The 18625-nt window shown below is 42.2% G+C and overlaps 1 protein-coding gene across 3 annotated transcripts in view; it reads left to right on the forward strand.

Moving 5' to 3' along the window:
* The window catches only part of TMEM245 (transmembrane protein 245), a 118971-nt gene that overhangs the window by 1827 nt on the left and 98519 nt on the right, over window positions 1-18625 (forward strand). For all 3 annotated transcript variants that reach the window (XR_016314854.1, XM_089689071.1, XM_089689072.1), the window contains exon 2: window positions 4649-4766. Coding sequence is in view for 2 of the 3 variants with exons in the window: in XM_089689071.1 (XP_089545197.1) it covers window positions 4649-4766 (118 nt within the window). In the remaining variant the exon portion in view is untranslated. The remainder of the gene's footprint in view (window positions 1-4648; window positions 4767-18625) is intronic.

The following is an 18625-nucleotide window of genomic DNA, read 5'->3' on the forward strand; positions in this document are numbered from 1 at the left end:
ACTGGTACCACCTACGATTTATGGTATAGCCAAGAGGAGGGAGTTCCACCACCATTGTTGGAGTGATCCATCTTACATCTGGAGGGACACCCACTGCATTACTCAAGGCTCATTGGTCCTTAGGGGCCTGGGCAGGAAGGTGAGGGGGCACCCCAGCTATAGAGGATTGGCACATTGCAGTTCACATCTGCATGGAATTCGTTATATGCACATGGACACTAGTCACAAAGTTATTTTTGTGTCACTGTAATGCATGAGATCCTTTTTTGCGTGTGTTTCACTTCACACCTATGATATCTTTGTGTGCATATCTTTGACAACCCAGGCCACACACACTGAGTGGCTTGTGTGACTGCTTAACTATATATACATTTATATTTGTGACCCTTAGCGCCCTACTGTTTGTTTATATTTTGGTTTAAAGGATACGTTCACCTTCGGGAACATGTTACATGTTTGAGGTGGAATATGTGACATGTTTCCACTCCTGCAATTTTTTTTTTTTTCAGGCGCATTAAAAAAATAAAACAGATTGCCATACTAGCGAGGTGATGTTAGTGCAGCAATTTCTCCCATTGTGCCTTTGTGTTATAAAGCCGCCCCCACCAGGGTGAGGGGGTTCTTTTTCTGCCTGTAAACTTCTATGTGTGCACATAGGCTAACAGAGGTGCGCTTACAGGCAGAGAACAAAATGTCAAACACCTATTAAAGTGTGCATGAGGTCTTAAGACCTCCACGGATCAGACTTGTTTTTTCCCGCACATCCAACAGGTGCTCAAGGAATTAAGATCTGGACAATTTGGAGGCAGTCAACACCTCAAACTCAAGCAAAACGTTTTCTTTTACATCGGGTGGATGGCCGGGTGTATGTTTTGCTTCCCTAGGGAACAGGATTCAGTATGGGGAGAAGGCAAGCAGGCACAGGCAGTGTGATGCTTTGGACAATGTTCTGCAGGGACTTAACTTTGGGTCTCTTCATTCTTGTGGATGTTACTTGACACGCACCAACTACCTAAACATTGCTCACCCCCTGCACCCCTTCATGAAGGCTCTGGCCTCTTCCAGCAGGATAAATGCAAAAATGGTTTAAGGAACACCAAGGGGTTGATTTACCAAAGGCAAGTAGGCTGTGAACTGGAAGTGCATTGGCTCTAGATCTAACGTGAACATGCAAGGAAAATAAACAGCATTATTTTCTTGCACATGATTGGATGAAAGAAATCAGCAGAGCTTTGCCTCATTTCAGAGCTTCCCCTCGGGTATAAAGCAACTGCATTTGCAGTGCACAGTATATTTACCTCTAGTAAATCAAGCCCCATGAGTTTGAGGTGTTGACTTGGCTTCCAAATCATCCAGATCTCAATCCCTTCGAGCACCTGAGGGATGTGCTGGAAAAACAAGCCGATCCATGGAGGTCTGGAGGGCTAATGCACACTGTGGTCAAATAAAAAAAGCCACTCTTACAAGAGGTTTTTGTTTTTTTCTCTTCCTGGAAGTGCACCTCTGTTAGCCTACAGTGGATATAAAAAGTGTACACACTCCTGTTAGGTTTCTGTGATGTAAAAAAATTAGACCAAGATAAATCATTTCTGAACTTTTTCCACCATTTAATGTGACCTATAAACTGTACAACTCAATTGAAAAACAAACTGAAGTCTTTTTTTTTTTTTTTTTGGGGGGGGGGGGGGGGGTAAATATAAAAAACTAAAATAATGTGGTTGCATAAGTGTGCACACCCTTTAACTGGAGATGTAGCTGTGTTCAGAATTAAGCAATCACATTCAAAATCATGATCAATAAGAGTCATTACAAACCTGCCATCATTTTAAAGTGCCTCTGATTACCCCAAATAAAGTGTAGCTGTTCTAGTAGGTCATTCCTGGCCTTTTTCTTAGTCGCATCCTACAGCAAAAGCCATGGTCCGCAGAGAGCTTCCAAAGCATTAGAGGGATCTCATTGTTAAAAGGTATCGGTCAGGAGAAGGGTACAAAAGAATTTCCAAGGCATTAGATATCCCATGGAACACAATGAAGACAGTCATCAACTGTAGAAAATATGGCTCAACAGTGAAATTACAAAGAACTGGATGTCCCTTCAAAATTGATGAAAAGACGAGAAGAAAACTGGTCTGGGAGGGAGGCAGCCAAGAGGCCTACAGCAACATTAAATGATCTGCAGGAATATCCAGCAAGTACTGGCTGGGTGGTACATGTGACAACAATCTCCCGTATTCTTCAAATGTCTGGGCTATGGGGTAGAGTGGCAAGATGGAAGCCTTTTCCTACAAAGAAAAACATCCAAGCCCGGATTTTGCAAAAACATTTTTGGCCATAATTCCAAAACAACACTGCACATCACCAAAAGAACACCATGCCCACAGTAAGTGTGGAGGCAGCATCATGCTTTGGGGCTGTTTTCTTTCAGCTGGAACTGGGGCCTTAGTCAAGGTAGAGGAAATTATGAACAGTTCCAAATACCAGTCAATATTGGCACAAAAAACTTCAGTCTTCTGAGGAACTTCATCATAAGGAATGGTTTCACCAGAAGATGATTAAAGTTTTGAAATGGCCCAGCCAGAGGGCAGACCTGAATCCGAACATCTGTGGGGTGATCTGAAGAGGGCTGTGCACAGGAGATGCCCTCGCAATCTGACAGATTTGGAGTGTTTTTGCAAGGAAGAGTGGGCAAATATTACTACATATATCAAGAATGCAGCGCTGTAATGTGTGTGTGTGTATATGTATGTATATGTGTATATATATATATATATATATATTTAAATTATAAAGTGATAAATTCAAGCGCTATAGTTGAGCGCTGTAAAGTGGCAACAGTGTGTCGTCTCAAAGTAGATGAAGTACAATAACATAAATGCACATTATAAACGCATAACAAGCCAAAATATCAGTGTTGAAGAAAACTTTTCTTATAGGTGCATTGGTAATCCCGTGTCTGGGGGTACTGGTCACTCTCACTGGAATTGCATAAATAAGGTGCTTGTGACTTCCGTGGAAAAGAAAAGAGGTGTGCTTGCACTCACCAGATGCACAATAATATTGCTTGTGTATGTAATAATCAGGACACTAGTGGTAATCTAGGAACCGGTAAGGATGTTGCACTCTGTAGGCACTTTGTACACCCTGGGATGGACTTCAGACCTCTCTGTGGGACCCTCCCCGCATACAGGAACTGCTCCTTGGTTTCACTTACACCCGGCATATATAGCGCTTGAATTTATCACTTGTCACTTTATAATGCATTCAATTTATATATATATATATACGTTCTAGCGCTGCATTCTTGATATGTTTCAAAGGATCTAGGGTTTTTTTCCTTATGCTAGCTGCTTTTATTCTTTTTTTATAAGAAGCGCTCGCTTGATTACTCATTTAATATTACCAAGTCGTGATGTGCCATGCTGATAGCCTCATACCCAAAAAGACTGCTCTAATAAAATCAAAAGGTGCTTCAACAAAGTATTAGTTTAAAGGTGTGCACATTTATGCAACCATATTGGGTTTTTTTTTTTTTACTTCCCTCCACTTAAAAGATTTCAGTTTGTTGTTTAACTGAGTTGTATAGTTAATAGGTTACATTAAAGGTGGAAAAAGTTGTGAAATCATTTCTTTATCATTTTTTTACATCACAGAAACCTGACATTTTAACAGGGGTGTGTAGACTTTTTATATTCACTGTATGTGTTCATGCACACACAGGTGTTTACAGGTGTATTAGAAGAGGAGTGTTTACAGCCAGAACAAATCACAAAAAAAAAATCCGTTCATTCAGGAGAGGAGCTTTTGGGCAGAATAATGCTTGGTGCTTCTTCCATTGCTCCAAGGTCCTGTATTGGTGCTCACGTGCCCATTGTAGGCACTTATGGCTGTGTATGTGGGTAAGCATGGGCATCTTGACTGGTCTGCGGCTATGTAGCCCCATATAAACTGCAGTGCATTGTGTGTTCTGACACCAACTTTTTCAGCAGTTTAAACTACAGAGCTTATCTAATGGATTGGACTACACTGGCCAGTCTTTGCTCCCCATCTGCAGCTTTGAGCCTTGCCCACCCATGACATTGTCACCGGTTGTCCTTCCTTGGACTACTTTTGGTTAGGCCCTGACCAATGCAGACCAGGAACATCCCACAAGAGCTGCAACTTTGATTTGCTCTGACCTAATCATTTAGCCCTGTGTTTCTCAACCTTTTTCCAATCAAGGCACCCTTTAACCAGTTCCCACCTGGCCTATTGTCAGCGATGGGCGGGACCTCTCTAGGTTTGGGTGGACGTCATGATGTCCTCACATGCGCCCCCTGGACTGCGCTGCAGTGCTTTGTCAGTGACAGATGAGGGTACCATGTGATCACTGTGACCAATTATCTAAGCCGTCTGATGTGGATATTTGGGTCTGCACAAATATGTACAGATCATGCAATCTCTTTTGAAAATGGTTGGAAAAAGTTTCAATTTGCTCTGTGTGCTGTGCAGTGATTGTATGGACAACATTAATGTTCATGTGGTTTAGTTTCCACTCTTGAACAAAGGGAGTAAGCTATAATTGACAGAGTTGTATTGATCGTTTTACTGCACATAGATTCTTTTCTTGGTTATCGCATGTTATAATTGTTTTTGTTTTCAACTTTTCCCAGATTTGGACACTAGTCATTGGGTATATCCTGGCAGTTTCATTCAAGTGGAATGTAGGAACCCAGCGATATCTAGCTGCCATTTCAATTCCTATTTGGCTCATTCTACTCTTTCACTTCGGTATGTAGATTAAGTGGTTTCTTTTTTTTTTTTTTTTTTTTTTCATATATTTGGATGCTTTGGCAGAGCAACAACTGCAGTATGAGTGGAAATAATTAAAAGGAAGCTTGCTACAAGCCTAGCTGATTTACACTGAGCAAGTGATAAGTGGGGGGGAAAAAAACATAGGCAGAGATTGCCTTCAGTAAAAACCACATGTCATAACAATCCGTTTCAGTGATCTATGGTTATCTAAAGATGTAACACGAAGCCTTGTTCTGTAATAGTTAAAGCGTTCTTCACCCTAGAAACAAAAAAATGTAAAAGTCAGCAGCTACAAATAATGTAGCTGCAGACATTTAATAGACACCGAGCTGTTGAAGGATCCAGTGCCATCCTCACCTGAGCTGACATGTTAACTCTGGCCAGCCTGCTCTGACTCCTTGTGGCTTCACAGCCGGTTGAACTCTATGTGAACAGTCATGCACAATTCTGGGATCTGTGACAGGCGGGGGTGGGAGGAGAAATTTCTGGTGCATCTGTCACGGCAATCTGACTGGAAGTGGAAGCAGGTACTTGTCAAAACCAGGTACCCACCCCCCTCCAAGGGTGTGGAAATTTTTTAAAAACTTAATTGTCCAGGGACTAAATCTGTGTCCCACTCTACTTGTCCCTCATGACAATCTACTTGTCTTGGTAAACAAAAAAAAAAAAAAAGTTTTTTACCAAAACCATATTTAAATCTGCTTTAAGTAATGTCTGGGGCTTTTAAAAACAAAAGGGGCTTTATGGTGACTTAAACATTTTTTAAATTTTTAACATTGCGCTATATATCTCCTCCTCATCCCCCTGTCTGTCTCCAGCACCACCCCCAGGGACTAGCAGGGAGTGGGAGAGACCTTTCAGTGCTATGAGCACCGCATAAATGGATATCCAACATGTCAAACCTTAAATTTGTGCGTGCTCATGAAATAACAAACTTTAGTAATCCTATATTTTCTAATGTGATATAAAGTGCAGCTCTGAGCAAATAATTAATAAATAAAATGAATACATATAAAGAGGAACATCCAAGTGTTATATATATATATATATATATATATATATATATATATATATATATATCTATCTATCTATCTATATATCTCCAATAATTAAATTTTATATACGAAATGAAAATGGGTGGAACAGTCAAGTACACCATATAAGAGCTCTTAAATGAGAAAACGGACTAGTAATTCAAGTGAAATATTAATATCCATATAATAGGCAAATTAGCCACAAATATCAGTAACATAATAGTTGTCAAATAAGTAAGAGTATAGAAATGAACTGCTGAAGTCCACAAAATATATTAGTGTCCGTAGGTGCACCAATCTTAAGTGCAGGTTAAACCATAGGTACAAAACAAGTGCAGGGGTCCACCACCTCTGTCAGATGTAAACTCACCAGATAGCTACTGGTTAATAGCATGTATGTATATCACATCTGTAGATCCAGAGGCAGCCAGGGGTTCTAATGCAAACTGCTCCACTCCAGAAAGGATAGGGCCCTTCCCTAGGGAAAATAGCTCACCACAGGAGCCCAGAAATTGGTATATAGTGTAGTATTTTATTTTAGTAAAGATAAAACATCCACGTGAAATCGAATATGTAAAACCGGTAAAAAGGAAATACCAAGATGGCCGCTGCTCCATCCTTCGGTAGTGTGACGTCAGCAAGTGTGGCTCTGCCCGACGCATTTCGTGCGCATGCACGTCTTCAAGGGTAGGCCCTCTTTTTGAATAGGCTTTTAGGATCATTAAAACCCCATTGTTAAGCTGCATTTTTCTTCTCCCTCCAGATGCTCCCACTTTTGCTGCTAAAATGAGTGGGGCAGCCATGCAGAAGACATGGTTATGGCACAGTTGTCCATTACTTAGGAGTTTAAAACTGGAGGTGACGAGGCAGTAAAACTCCTCAACACCTCTCCAGAGGGTAAAGCAGGTGTAAAACTTTGCTAGTGAAACTGCAGAGAATATTTTTTACAATGAACACATACTGGGTGTAGATTGCTCAGAGAATACAGGGCTTGTTCTTGAAATTACAGTAGCTTCAGTCTGCATTTTTTTTTTTTTTCCTTGTAATCTAGGGGTGTCCAACCTTTTTGACTTTCCTGGACCATTGGAAGAAAAGGAATTGTCTTGGGCCACACATAAAATACACTAAGGGCAAGCGGCTGCCTGGTCTGCAGCTGCACCACTGTCACAACATATTCCAAAACAGGATCGGCGACTTACTGTATATTTTCATTAAAATCTTATTTTATTCAAGCATTTCACAGAAAAACACCCTTAGTTAGAGATGTTACAGTAGATGTAATGGAAGATGTAAAAAATATTTTAATGAACATATACACAAAGTTGCGGATCCTCTGTTTTGGCAGCTGAAATTTGGGAAGAGGGGGTGGTGCAAAGCTCACCCCAGCAACCCCCTAGATCCAGCCATGCACTTCCCTGGCGCTAGCAGGAGTCCCTGCCTCTGGTGCTGTTGCAGTCCTGGCATTCCTCCACACTTGCATGTGCCTTGCTTGCCAGTGCTGGCATCCCTCCAGACGTGCATGGGCCAGGCTTCTCTGCCAGCCGTCACAGCTGCTATGCTTGCAGGGCATTTCTCCAGACGTGCCCAGGTGGCATGCTCAAGTCTCTTGACCCGTTGGTTTGGGAAACCCTAATCAGTGATTTATGTGTATTTTTTTTATTTCATTTTTTTGTGTAAAAATGAATATTGGGGCTCTGATATATTCAAATTATATACAAAGTGATGCTAAACACACATGGCTTACATTGTCCCTTCTCTTTCTGTATATGGATGATGGCACTGTAATTAGTTTAATTAAAAGAAGTATCTTTTTCCTAATCGATATACAGCTGTCACATGACCCAGCTCTTTCCCAGCCTGTCTAAGCAGGAGGAGCTTTTAGTCCAAAAAAAAAAAAAAAAAAAACCAAACCGCCTTTGGTGGAATACAGAGTCAAAATATAATAAACTGTTTTAAATTGTCATACAAATATATATTTGAAGTAAAATTTTAGTTTTGTGGAAATAACATGGTGTGGGTGGTTTTCTGCCAGTCAGTGTCACACCCCTCCCCATGTCTGTATCTCAGAATAACAAGGAGGTGAAGCAACCATTAATCTGCATGTTGGTCACATGGGCTGCTCAGATGTGATCGGGAGGAAATGCATAGAAACTCACTGAAAACTGAGCATGTGCACAGTTGCCTACAGCTGCAAAATCCCTAGCTGCAGGGAACATGGACAGAAGGGGGAGATAAAGAACAGCAGGAACCAGGTGTGTTGCAGAATACAGAGAATTAATCTCATAGTGACTATGAACAGAAGGTAATACAGCATTTATTGATAGAACCTTGTTGTGGGTTTAGTGTCAGTTTAAAGCAGTAGTATCCTATAGCATACTATTTGGATTCTTCTACTGCAGCTGCTTACCCTTTTTGTAACCTCTCAAAAAGCACCCATTTGCTGCAGTCAGACATTCTTGGTGTTCTACTTTTTTTTTCTGCATTCCAATAAAACCATTTCAAAATAACCATATATTTTGTTGTTGGTGTTTAGTATAAAGTTATGCAGACTGGGGAGTGGCCCACTTGCCTGCCAAAGTGCCACATTTAGTGTCCCTGTCAAGCATAGGGACTATACCACTAGTCAACACTGTCTATTAGTTTGGAAATCAATCAAAATGCACCACTCAGGACCTAAACAACAAGGAGCAAACCCTAACACGATCAACAAAAGTGCCGTGTCTCTTGTGATGGGCACTGTTACAGGCTACCTACAGTATTCATTGGTGTTGGCAATGTCTGGGTGTGGTTAAACCACAAACTGCTCACACTGTTACACAGTTTATGAAATGGACAAAAGAAGGCTGGCTATTGTTTTTTTTTTTTTTTGTTTTTTTTTTTTTTTTGGAAAATGTCAAATCATTCTCAGTTCACATGCACATGTTATATTCTTTCAAGGGAGAAGCCCTTGTGGCCCCCTGCTGTTGAAGCTGGAGATTCTGTGCAAATCTGCAACCATTACTGTACAAAGCTGATAGAATAGGAAATAGTTTTCCGGACCCTACCCTCCTATCTTTCAATTGATCTTTCCGGACCCTACCCTCCTATCTTTCAATTGATCTTTACGGACCCTACCCTCCTATCTTTCAATTGATCTTTACGGACCCTACCCTCCTATCTTTCAATTGATCTTTACGGACCCTACCCTCCTATCTTTCAATTGATCTTTCCGGACCCTACCCTCCTATCTTTCAATTGATCTTTCCGGACCCTACCCTCCTATCTTTCAATTGATCTTTCCGGACCCTACCCTCCTATCTTTCAATTGATCTTTCCGGACCCTACCCTCCTATCTTTCAAGTGATCTCTAAGCCTAAAACAAACTATTGACTGCAGCAACTTGACCCTTCTAAGATCGTCTCTCCAAAAACAATTTGAGACCTGCAAACAGACAAACCCCACTAACCGTGTGCCTGTACCACCATCTCAAACTGCATAAAATCCAGGGGTCTGTTTTTGTTGTCCTGTCAATCTCTAGCTCTCTAGTGTAATGCAGTGACATAGGGTTTGGCGACAGGAACAACATCGACCAGTGGAGAATATGCTATTTGATGCCTCTGAAAGTGTCTGTCAGTTGCAAGGTCAGAGCTCTTTAACAGAGAATATTCAGCACACCGCCAGCTGCAAAGGGAAGTATGAAGCATCTTCTTTCACCAGGGTTTTGCTGATTCAAGTTTTGACACCCTGTGCCAGGGTTGCTTTAATGAACACTATTGTTCTCCCGCTGACATAAAAGCTGTTCTGTACACAGTCGGAGGCACACCAATCGCTTGAGTCGAGTACAGTATATTTATCTGCCCTATCCCAAAAGTGCAATTTATTAGGCAAAAAAGCAAGTAAAACTGTAGTGTTCGATAACCTGCACTAGTACAAAAAAAAGGAAATTGACATTGAGAAAGTAAAGCCCTGTTTATAGCACCCGTTTCTTCAATATCCTAATTGTAAACTCCTTATGTTTAAACTGTGTTTAAGATATATTGTACCATAAAAAGTGCTTTGATGTGAGGGGGAGGTGTTCTGTATTAACACATGTTCCCCTCTCGTCTTTCAGGACAGCACCTTGAGAGACCTCGGCTCCTCCCCACCTGAGGAAACACCTCCACCCTAAATAAAAACACTGTAAGGCGACCCTGAAAGAATCATGGAAAAAGGTGCTATGTGGGCCCTATATAGAGGGGTCAGTCAGAGAGGAGAGTCCGGTACAAGGAGACTTGGTTAAATCAGTGAGGGAACTGACCAATACCTTTTTGACTCCTTTAAAACGCTTGTTGAGAATCTAGCATTACCCTAGGCCGCGCCCCGTCCACCCCAGCAGGTGCTTCCGTCAACTAGCTGAGGAGCGGAGGGCCAGGAGGCCGCGGAAGGTGAGCCTTCCTTGGGCTCCCAGTTGGAAGAGGATTCAGAAGGGGAGGGCCCCTCAGATGATCCCAGAGGCCCCTTGAGATACAAACTGTCCCTGGAGGAGGTAGACGATTTGTTGGGGGAAATTTATGCCACGCTCGATATTAAGGAGGATAAAAAACCCCTTTCTCTACATGATCAGATGTATCCTGGTATGGAAGAACAAAAGCGGAGAGTTTTTCCCATTGACGAGGTCTTGGTGGATACGATAAAGGAGTGTCAGAATCCTGAGAGGAAGCCCTTTTTTTCTAAAGCCCTCAAACGCCGATTTCCATTTGAGGATCCGTCCGCTTTGTGGAACAAAAATCCCAAGCTGGATACGGCATTTTCTCAAATTGCTGAAAAATTGATTTCGCTTTTTAAGACATGGTGGTATTGCCAAACCTTATGGTTAGGATTGCAGATTCCCTTCTTAAAAAATCGTGGGACTCGACCTTGTCCAATTTGAAGCCCGCTATGGCCACCACGGTAGTAGCCAGGAACATGGAGTGCTGGCTCACGCAGTTACAAGCGCACATCGTGGCGGATTCCCCTAAGGATAGGATCCTTGTCTTTTCAGACGTTATTACAGGGGGTTGGGTACATTGCGGATGCTTCGGCGGAATCTGTGAGGTTATCAGCAAGGTCAACGACCCTTACCAATTCAGCCCCGTAGGGCCCTTTGGCTAAAAACATAACGGGGAGATATCGCTTCAAAAGTGAAGTTATGTGGTATTCCTTTCAGGTGATCTCCTGTTTGGCCCAGGGTTAGAAACGGTTTTAGACGGCACGGCGGACAGGAAGAAGTCCTTTCCCCTTAAACGGAAAATGCAGGATCAAGGGGGAAGAAAGTTTCGTACCCCAAAGAGGTTACAGGTCCTTAGGCCAGAGATGCAGAACAGGGCTTGGGGGCAGAGAGGTAGGGGCAAAGGAGGAGCGATGTTCCATCCTCCTGAGCAGCTCCAAAAGCCGCTGTGACTAGATTCCCCCAGTGGGAGGAAGATTCGGGGGTCTTCCACGTTGGGAAGCGGAGGTCTCCAGCCCCTTCATACTGGACATCGTGAGAAGGGGGTACTGCCTGGGGTTCTCAAGGCCACTGCCGCAAAGGTTATTGGTAACAATCCTGCCCAGATGTTCACAAAAGGCTTCGGCCTTACTAGCTTCTTTACGGGAGTTAGAGGAGCAAAAGGTAGTAGTGAGAGTCCCCAATGCAGAGATAGGGGAAGGTTTCTACTCACATATGTTCGTGGTCCAGAAACCTTCAGGGGCGTACAGATTGATTCTGAATTTGAAACCCCTGAACTAGACTATCCGATACAAAAAATTTGGATGGACTCAATTTTCACAGTCAAAGCCCTGCTTCAACCGGGGGCCTTCTTAGCCTCAATAAATTTGAAAGATGCTTATCTGCACGTACTCATCGCAGAGGCATTGCAGACGTTTTTCATGACGGATCCAGCCTTTGTTCCCAAAGTGGGCTTAGCTTTTCACAGGCGACCGGTTATTGTTTTACCTTCATTTTGCCCCAATCCTTCGAATGAAAGGTAAAGTTTCACTTGTTGGGTGTAAGAAGGTGTGTGCTCCTTTACCTGGATAGGACAAAGGAATTTCGTAAAACAGATTTTTTTATTTTTTTTTGCGGGGGCTAGGAAAGGTCAAAAAGCCTCTAGACGCACGGTGGCTAGATGGTTGAGATTAGCAATAGAGCAGGCTTATCGGGCCAAGGGTCTAGAGGTCCCAGAGGGCATCGGCGCATTCTACGTTTGCCATGGCGTCCACACAAGCGGAACAGGCAGGGGCCTCCCCGGGACAGATCTGTAGGGCTGCAACTAGTTATGGGACCTTTGTTATGCATTACAGACTTGGCCTGGTCTCGGTGCAAGAGCAGGCCTTTGGACGTAAGGTTTTGCAAGCAGCGGGCCCGCCCTAGGGGTGAGTACTCGCTTATCCTCTCAGGGTGCTGTCCTGAAAGACGAGAGGGGAAAATCAAAGTTACACTTACGGTAACGCCTTTTCCAGTAGTCTTTCAGGACAGCACAGGTTACCCACCCTCTGTTGTATAATATTTATGAGATGTCTTATTGTGTTTTTGTGTCTCATGTCTCCCCAGGTGACCGGAGGTACTATGCCAAGAACTGAGGTCGGAGTGGGAGTGACAGTGTTTTTTTTTAGGGTGGAGGTGTTTCCTCAGGTGGGCAGGAGCCGAGGTCTCTCAAGGTGCTGTCCTAAAAGACTACTGGAAATGGCGTTACCGTAAGTGTAACTTTGATTTCCTGTCCTATAATGCTTCTAACCCTAGGACAGAGTGTTACTGGCTGAATTAGCAGCTGTGACTAAAAGAAACCTGAATAAAACTGGTACTTTTAGTGCATCTAAAAACTGGTAGCTGTAATATTACATTTCTGTTCTTGGATATAGATACACTTTAAACCATAACAGATTGTGTTGTACAGCCAAAACAAAGCACATACGTTCTGTTTACTTGGGTTGCAAGCTGCTTGTATTTCTCATAGTAATGTCTTGGGATTCAAAAATGGTCAAACATAACAGCATTTCCAAACATTTGTCTATTGATTTGCAAAATCAAGGTTACTCCAGATTGTTAGATTGCCATAATCCTAATGCAGCATTGAAAAAGGGACTCCTTAATGCTGGACTTGGAGGCAGCGTTTCAAAGAAATAACATTTCTGAAGCTGGCAGATGAAAATAATAAGCTACAGTGCTCAAAAGAAACTTGTATTGGACAGTGGTTGACTGAAAAAGTATAAAGGGGAAAAATGATTCTGCGTTTTAAGGTATTCATATCGAGGAGGGAAACCTTTGGGACATAGAGCAAAAATAATGTGTTTGTGGAGTGGTTTGATGCCTGCTGTGAAGCATGGTAGAAGAAATGTAAAGGCATAGAGTTGCCTTGGTGTTAAGAGTAAAATTAGAGTGCAAGGGAAAATTAACCAGAAAGGTTACCACTTTTCTTGTATTACTCTGACCTTCCATCCTCCTGTGGCCAGTCATTGATTATTGCAAATTTCATCATGTATCAGGACAGTGATTTGAAGCATAATTCTAAACTATGTGAAACCTGTTCGGTAAGTCACCTGCACACAAACTGTCACAGTAACACAACTGGACCTGATGTTTTCGGACAGCTTTGGCATTGAAGTGGGTGGGTGTGTATATGGATAATAAAAAAAAAATATATATATATACATACTATATTGCCAAAAGTATTGACACCCTTCCAAATCATTGGATTCAGGTTCTCCAATCACCTCCATGCCCACAGGTGTATAAAATCAAGTACCTAGGCATGCAGACTGCTTCTACAAACATTTGTGAAAGAATGGGTCGCTCTCAGGAGCTCAGTGAATTCAAGTGTGGTACCGTGATAGGTTGTCACCTGTGCAATAAGTCCATCTGTGAAATTTACTTGCTACTAAATATTCCACGCTAACTGGTATTATAAGAAAGTGGAAGCAACTGGGAACAACAGCAACTCCGCCACGAAGAGATAGGCCACATAAAATAACAGAGTGGGGTCAGCGCATGCTGAAGTGAACAGTGCACAGAAGTTGCCAAATGTCTGCAGAGCCAATCTCTAAGACTTCCAAACTTCGTGTGGCCTTCAGATTAGCACAGTGACCGTACATAGAGCATTTAATGGAATGGGTTTCCATGGTTGAGCAGCTGCATCCAAACCTTACATCACCAAGTGCAATGCAAAGCGTTGGATGCAGTGGTGTAAAGTATGCTGCCACTGGACTCTAGAGCAGTGGAGATGTGCTCTCTGGAGTGAAGAATCCCACTGCTCTGTCTGGCAATCTGATGGACGTGTTTGGCGGTTGCCAGGACGGTGCTTGCCTGACTCCATTGTGCAAAGTGTAAAGTTTGGTGGAGGGGGGATTCAGGGGGTGTGCTTAGCCCCATAGTTCCAGTGAAGGGAGCTTCTAAGGTGTCAGCATACCAAGACATTTTGGACAATTTCATGCTCCCAACTTTGTGGGAACAGTTTGGGGATGGCAGGAATAAGTGAGTTTGGGATGGAACTTGACTAGCCTGCACAGTCCTGACCTCAACCCGACAGAACACCTTTGGGATGAATTAAAGTGGACACTGCAAGCCAGGCCTTCTTGTCAGTGCCTGACCTCACAAATGCGCTTCTGGAAGAATGGCCACATATTTCCATAGACACACTCCTAAACCTTGTGGACAGCCTTCCCAGAAGAGTTGAAGCTGTTATAGCTGCAAAGGGCGGGGCCAACTCAATATTGAACCCTATGGACTAAGACTGGGACGCCATTAAAGTGCATGTAAAGGCAGGTGTCCCAATAATTTTGGCAATATAGTGTATGTTGACATGTCGGACTCACTGCTTCTTCAGGATTGGGGCATATTCACACTTATTTTAATCCATCTACAACCGGGACAATATCGGCAATGTATTACAATCAGAATACAGACATATTTTTTTTTTTAAATATTTATTTATTTTCCATTATAAAATACATATTTCATCATTATTCTCATACAAAAACCATTATCCAAACCATTAATTACATTTCTTGGTATCTTTTATTCCCATTGCCTCCCCCACCCCTATCTAATAACCCCTCCCTCCTCAAATACCCACCCTCCCCACTAATAAACCCTCCCACTCTGCATTATTCTATTACCTCTTTTCCTAGATAGTATATATAGATACTTCCTCCTCTTTCTCACCACTACTTCGTATATCTCACCACAAATTCTTCCCATTTTCTCCACTTCTTATAGAATAGCCCCATTTTGTCTTCCTGCGTATAATACAATTTCTCCATCCTACATATCTGATTCGTTCTCTCTACCCAATCCTCCTCCCTCGGCGCCTCTGGTCTATGCCAAAACCTAGGAATCAGACCCTTTGCCGCATTCAGGTAGTGCCATACACCCGAGTCTTTGTATTTATTTACTGATAACTATGTAGTAGACACACCTCTGGGTCCAATCCTATCTTTATCCCAGAGATTGTCTCAATTAATTGTACCGTTTTCTCCCAGAAACCTTGGATCTTTGGGCACTCCCACCATATATGACGTACCTATCTTTCCACACCCCCTCCAACACTCTGGTGTATTTTCCCCACTCATCCTATGCTCAATGTTCGGTGCAATGTGCCATCTTGTTAAACACTTATAATTTACCTCCACCTCTCTTATACTTATATTCTCGTGTGTTAGTCTATATATTTTCCTTTGTTTATCCTCATCTATCTCTATTTCCAAATCTCTTTCCCATTTTGCTATATACATTGGCTTTGTGTGTGTGTCTAACTCAGTGAGGATCTTATAAACTTTTGCCGTGCCCCGTTTCCCATCTCCTCGTGCTTCCAACAACCTCTCAAACAAATTCCAATCCTTTCTCAATCTCAAAGGTTTCGGAAGGTTTCTAACAAAGTGTTTTAATTGGTGGTATCTCCACTCATCTATTTTAATAAAAAGTTCCCTTTTATCTTTTTCCAAGTCCTTGTGTTCTTAGTTCCTGTCCATCCATAATATCTCTCAATTGAAGATCCTCCTTTTTTTAACCATTTTTCTATGCTCTCCTCCCTACCTGGAGGGAAATAGTCTGTGTTCCTCAGTGATATTGAGTTAAAATCCCATTTCATAAGTTTATGCAATTTATCCCAAACCTTTAAAACATTAAATGTAAAAACACTCGTGGTATCTTTTAAACCTCTATATTGTGCTGGTACCCATATAGTTTTACTCAAGGTAGTTCCACTTAATTCATTCTCAATCTTAACCCACCTTTTCCCCTCTGAGTTATGTGTCCAGTCATACATTCTCGCTAGAACTACTGCTCTATAGTACCTCTTGATATCTGGCACTCCCAATCCTCCCTTCTTATTACTACTCAACAAGTCATATGATATTCTAGATTTTTTTTATTTTTTCATATGTATCTTGTTAACATCTTTTTTATTACTTTAAAAAATACCTCCGGGATTTTGACTGGAATCATCTGAAATTTATACAGGATTTTTGGTACAATTACCATTTTTATCAGGTTTATACGCCCTATAGATTGCTAGGAGAGACGCCTCCTCCCCATGTCTAGCACCATCCTCTGATCCTCTCTACATCCCAGCCTGCACAGTGGCCACACCAACAACTGAACTCTTCATACCCTGGGGACTTGTGTTCCAGAGTGGAAAGTAAGTATACAGTCAAGTGCTGAAGCCACTCTCACCACCCCTCTACATTACTAAACTACTGACCAGTGCAACGCCGTTTTGACAGCCGCTGTGCAATCCTCATTGTGCTGGTCAGTAGTGTAGAGGGGCAGTGAAAGTGTCTTCAGTGCTTAGTGTCACAGTAAAAAAGGAAGCAATCATTGCAGGAGTTGCAAAGGGGGAGCAATGAGAGGGAAAAGAGATTTCTATGGTGTTTTTTTGTACATAAGCACTAGTTTCACAAGTATTTTTTTTAATTTTCCCAGACCGTATATGAAGTACAATAACTCCAAAGACATGCTGGTAGGTTAATTGGATCCTGTCTAAATTGGCCCTAGTATGTGTATGTATGAATGTGAGTTAGGGACCCTAGATTGTACACCCCTTGAGGGTTAGGGACTGATGTGAATTTACAATATATATGTAAAGTGCTGCATAAAATTGGCGCTATATAAATACCTGAAATAAAAAAAAATTAAATAAAAAAATAACAATGCAAAAAAGAAACCGCTATTTGTATAGAGGTGCTACTATTCAGGATATGTACCAAAACACAGTAATACATGACATTTAATAGGCAGTTTAAATTGTAAAAAGATTCAGTGGCTAGCACAAAATATAAGGGTAATGGTGCTACCAATGGAGGATGTTCCTTGATACGGGTTACAGACACCTTTGCAGAAGTGAGGAGGAGGAGGAAGTGCCAAATGGTTCGATGCAAAGGCACAAAGCAGGGGAGGGAAAAACAGGGAAAGCTGTGAAATAGCTTCAAATTGACAGCAGGGTGCGGAAAATGTTAAAATGGGAATTATAGGATGTCCATGGGTCCCAAACCCCATGGGGGTCTTTTAAGAATAGAAGTGAGCTTCTGGTGCACCATGGTCCCCATTAACCTTTTGTTGGACCTCCATGAAAATGATTGAACAGTTGTTTCAAGGCTCTGGGCTATGTCTGTTGGGCTTCCAGAAACACAAACCCACCAGCTTAATTTGGTAAGTGTTAAGGGTCAGGATTGGTTTGTGTAAAAGGGCTTCCCAGGGGTTATGGGCTAGTGGGATGTTCATAACCGTCCTGATCATCGATGCCCTTGTCCATAATTGGGTCGATGAACAGATGTGGAGGAGAGTGCCATGCTCCTATAACAACCTCAAAAAGTACATTGGTGAGGCAGCAGAGACCTATTTTGAGATGCGGTCTGAAGGAGTTTTCTTGTGCTAAAATGTTGTGTGAACATTTATAGGTGGAAAGTTTTAATGACATTAAAATCACTAAATAGTTTTAGCAGCATTTATCTTTTTTTTTTTTTCTCATTTAATTCCAATCTATTTTCTAGAAATCCTTTTTTAGCTTTTCAAATTTTTCTAAATGTTTCACTTCGATTTTTGTTGCTCACTGAACTCTTACTTTTTTCTAAATATAATGTAATTGGTGGGCTGGCTCCTGAGAAGAGTTCTGCAAATATGGGGAGCTCAGTGGCTAAATGGTGAGCACTTCCACCTGGCAGTACTAGGGTCGTTGGTTCGAATCCCAACCACCACACCACCTGCCTGGAGTTTTCATATTCTCCATGTGCCTGCATGGGTTTCCTCCAGGTACTCTGGTTTCCTCCCACACTCCAAAGACATGCTGGTAGGTTAATTGAATCGTGTCTAAATTGTCCCTAGTATGTGTATATGAATGTAAGTTAGGGGCTTTAAATTGTACGCCCCTTGAGGGTTAGGGACTGATGTAAATGTACAATATATATGTAAAGCGCTGCGTAAATTGATGCCACTATAGAAGTACCTGTAATAAATAAATTATCAAAATTCCTTGATGGGTGGAGGAGTAAACATTTCTAGGCAGGCTGCAGTTGCATGCACTCTGCCCTTGATAACACCCACATGTAATATTGAGCCTCCATAATTGAAAAAAAATCCAATGTATGAAAGGGGTGGGCCAGGGATAGCCAGCTTAGATCAGTGGTGCCCAACCACTGGCCCACGGGCTACATGTGGCCCATGGAGCCCTCTGATGTGGCCAGTGACCACCTGTTCTGGGTTGCCTATCTGCCATCCCAAAATATCAGTGTCCTGGCTGGAGCGCTACAAGAAGCACAGCTGCGGAGGGAGCAGAGCTGCAAAAACCGATGCTTTCCGTGCAGGTTACCTGCACTGAGTCATAGACATCTGTT

This window comes from Staurois parvus, unplaced genomic scaffold (assembly GCF_062004578.1).
Source record: "Staurois parvus isolate SC_StPar_1 unplaced genomic scaffold, SC_StPar_1.0 ptg000468l, whole genome shotgun sequence".
NCBI classification, from domain to species: Eukaryota; Metazoa; Chordata; class Amphibia; order Anura; family Ranidae; genus Staurois; species Staurois parvus.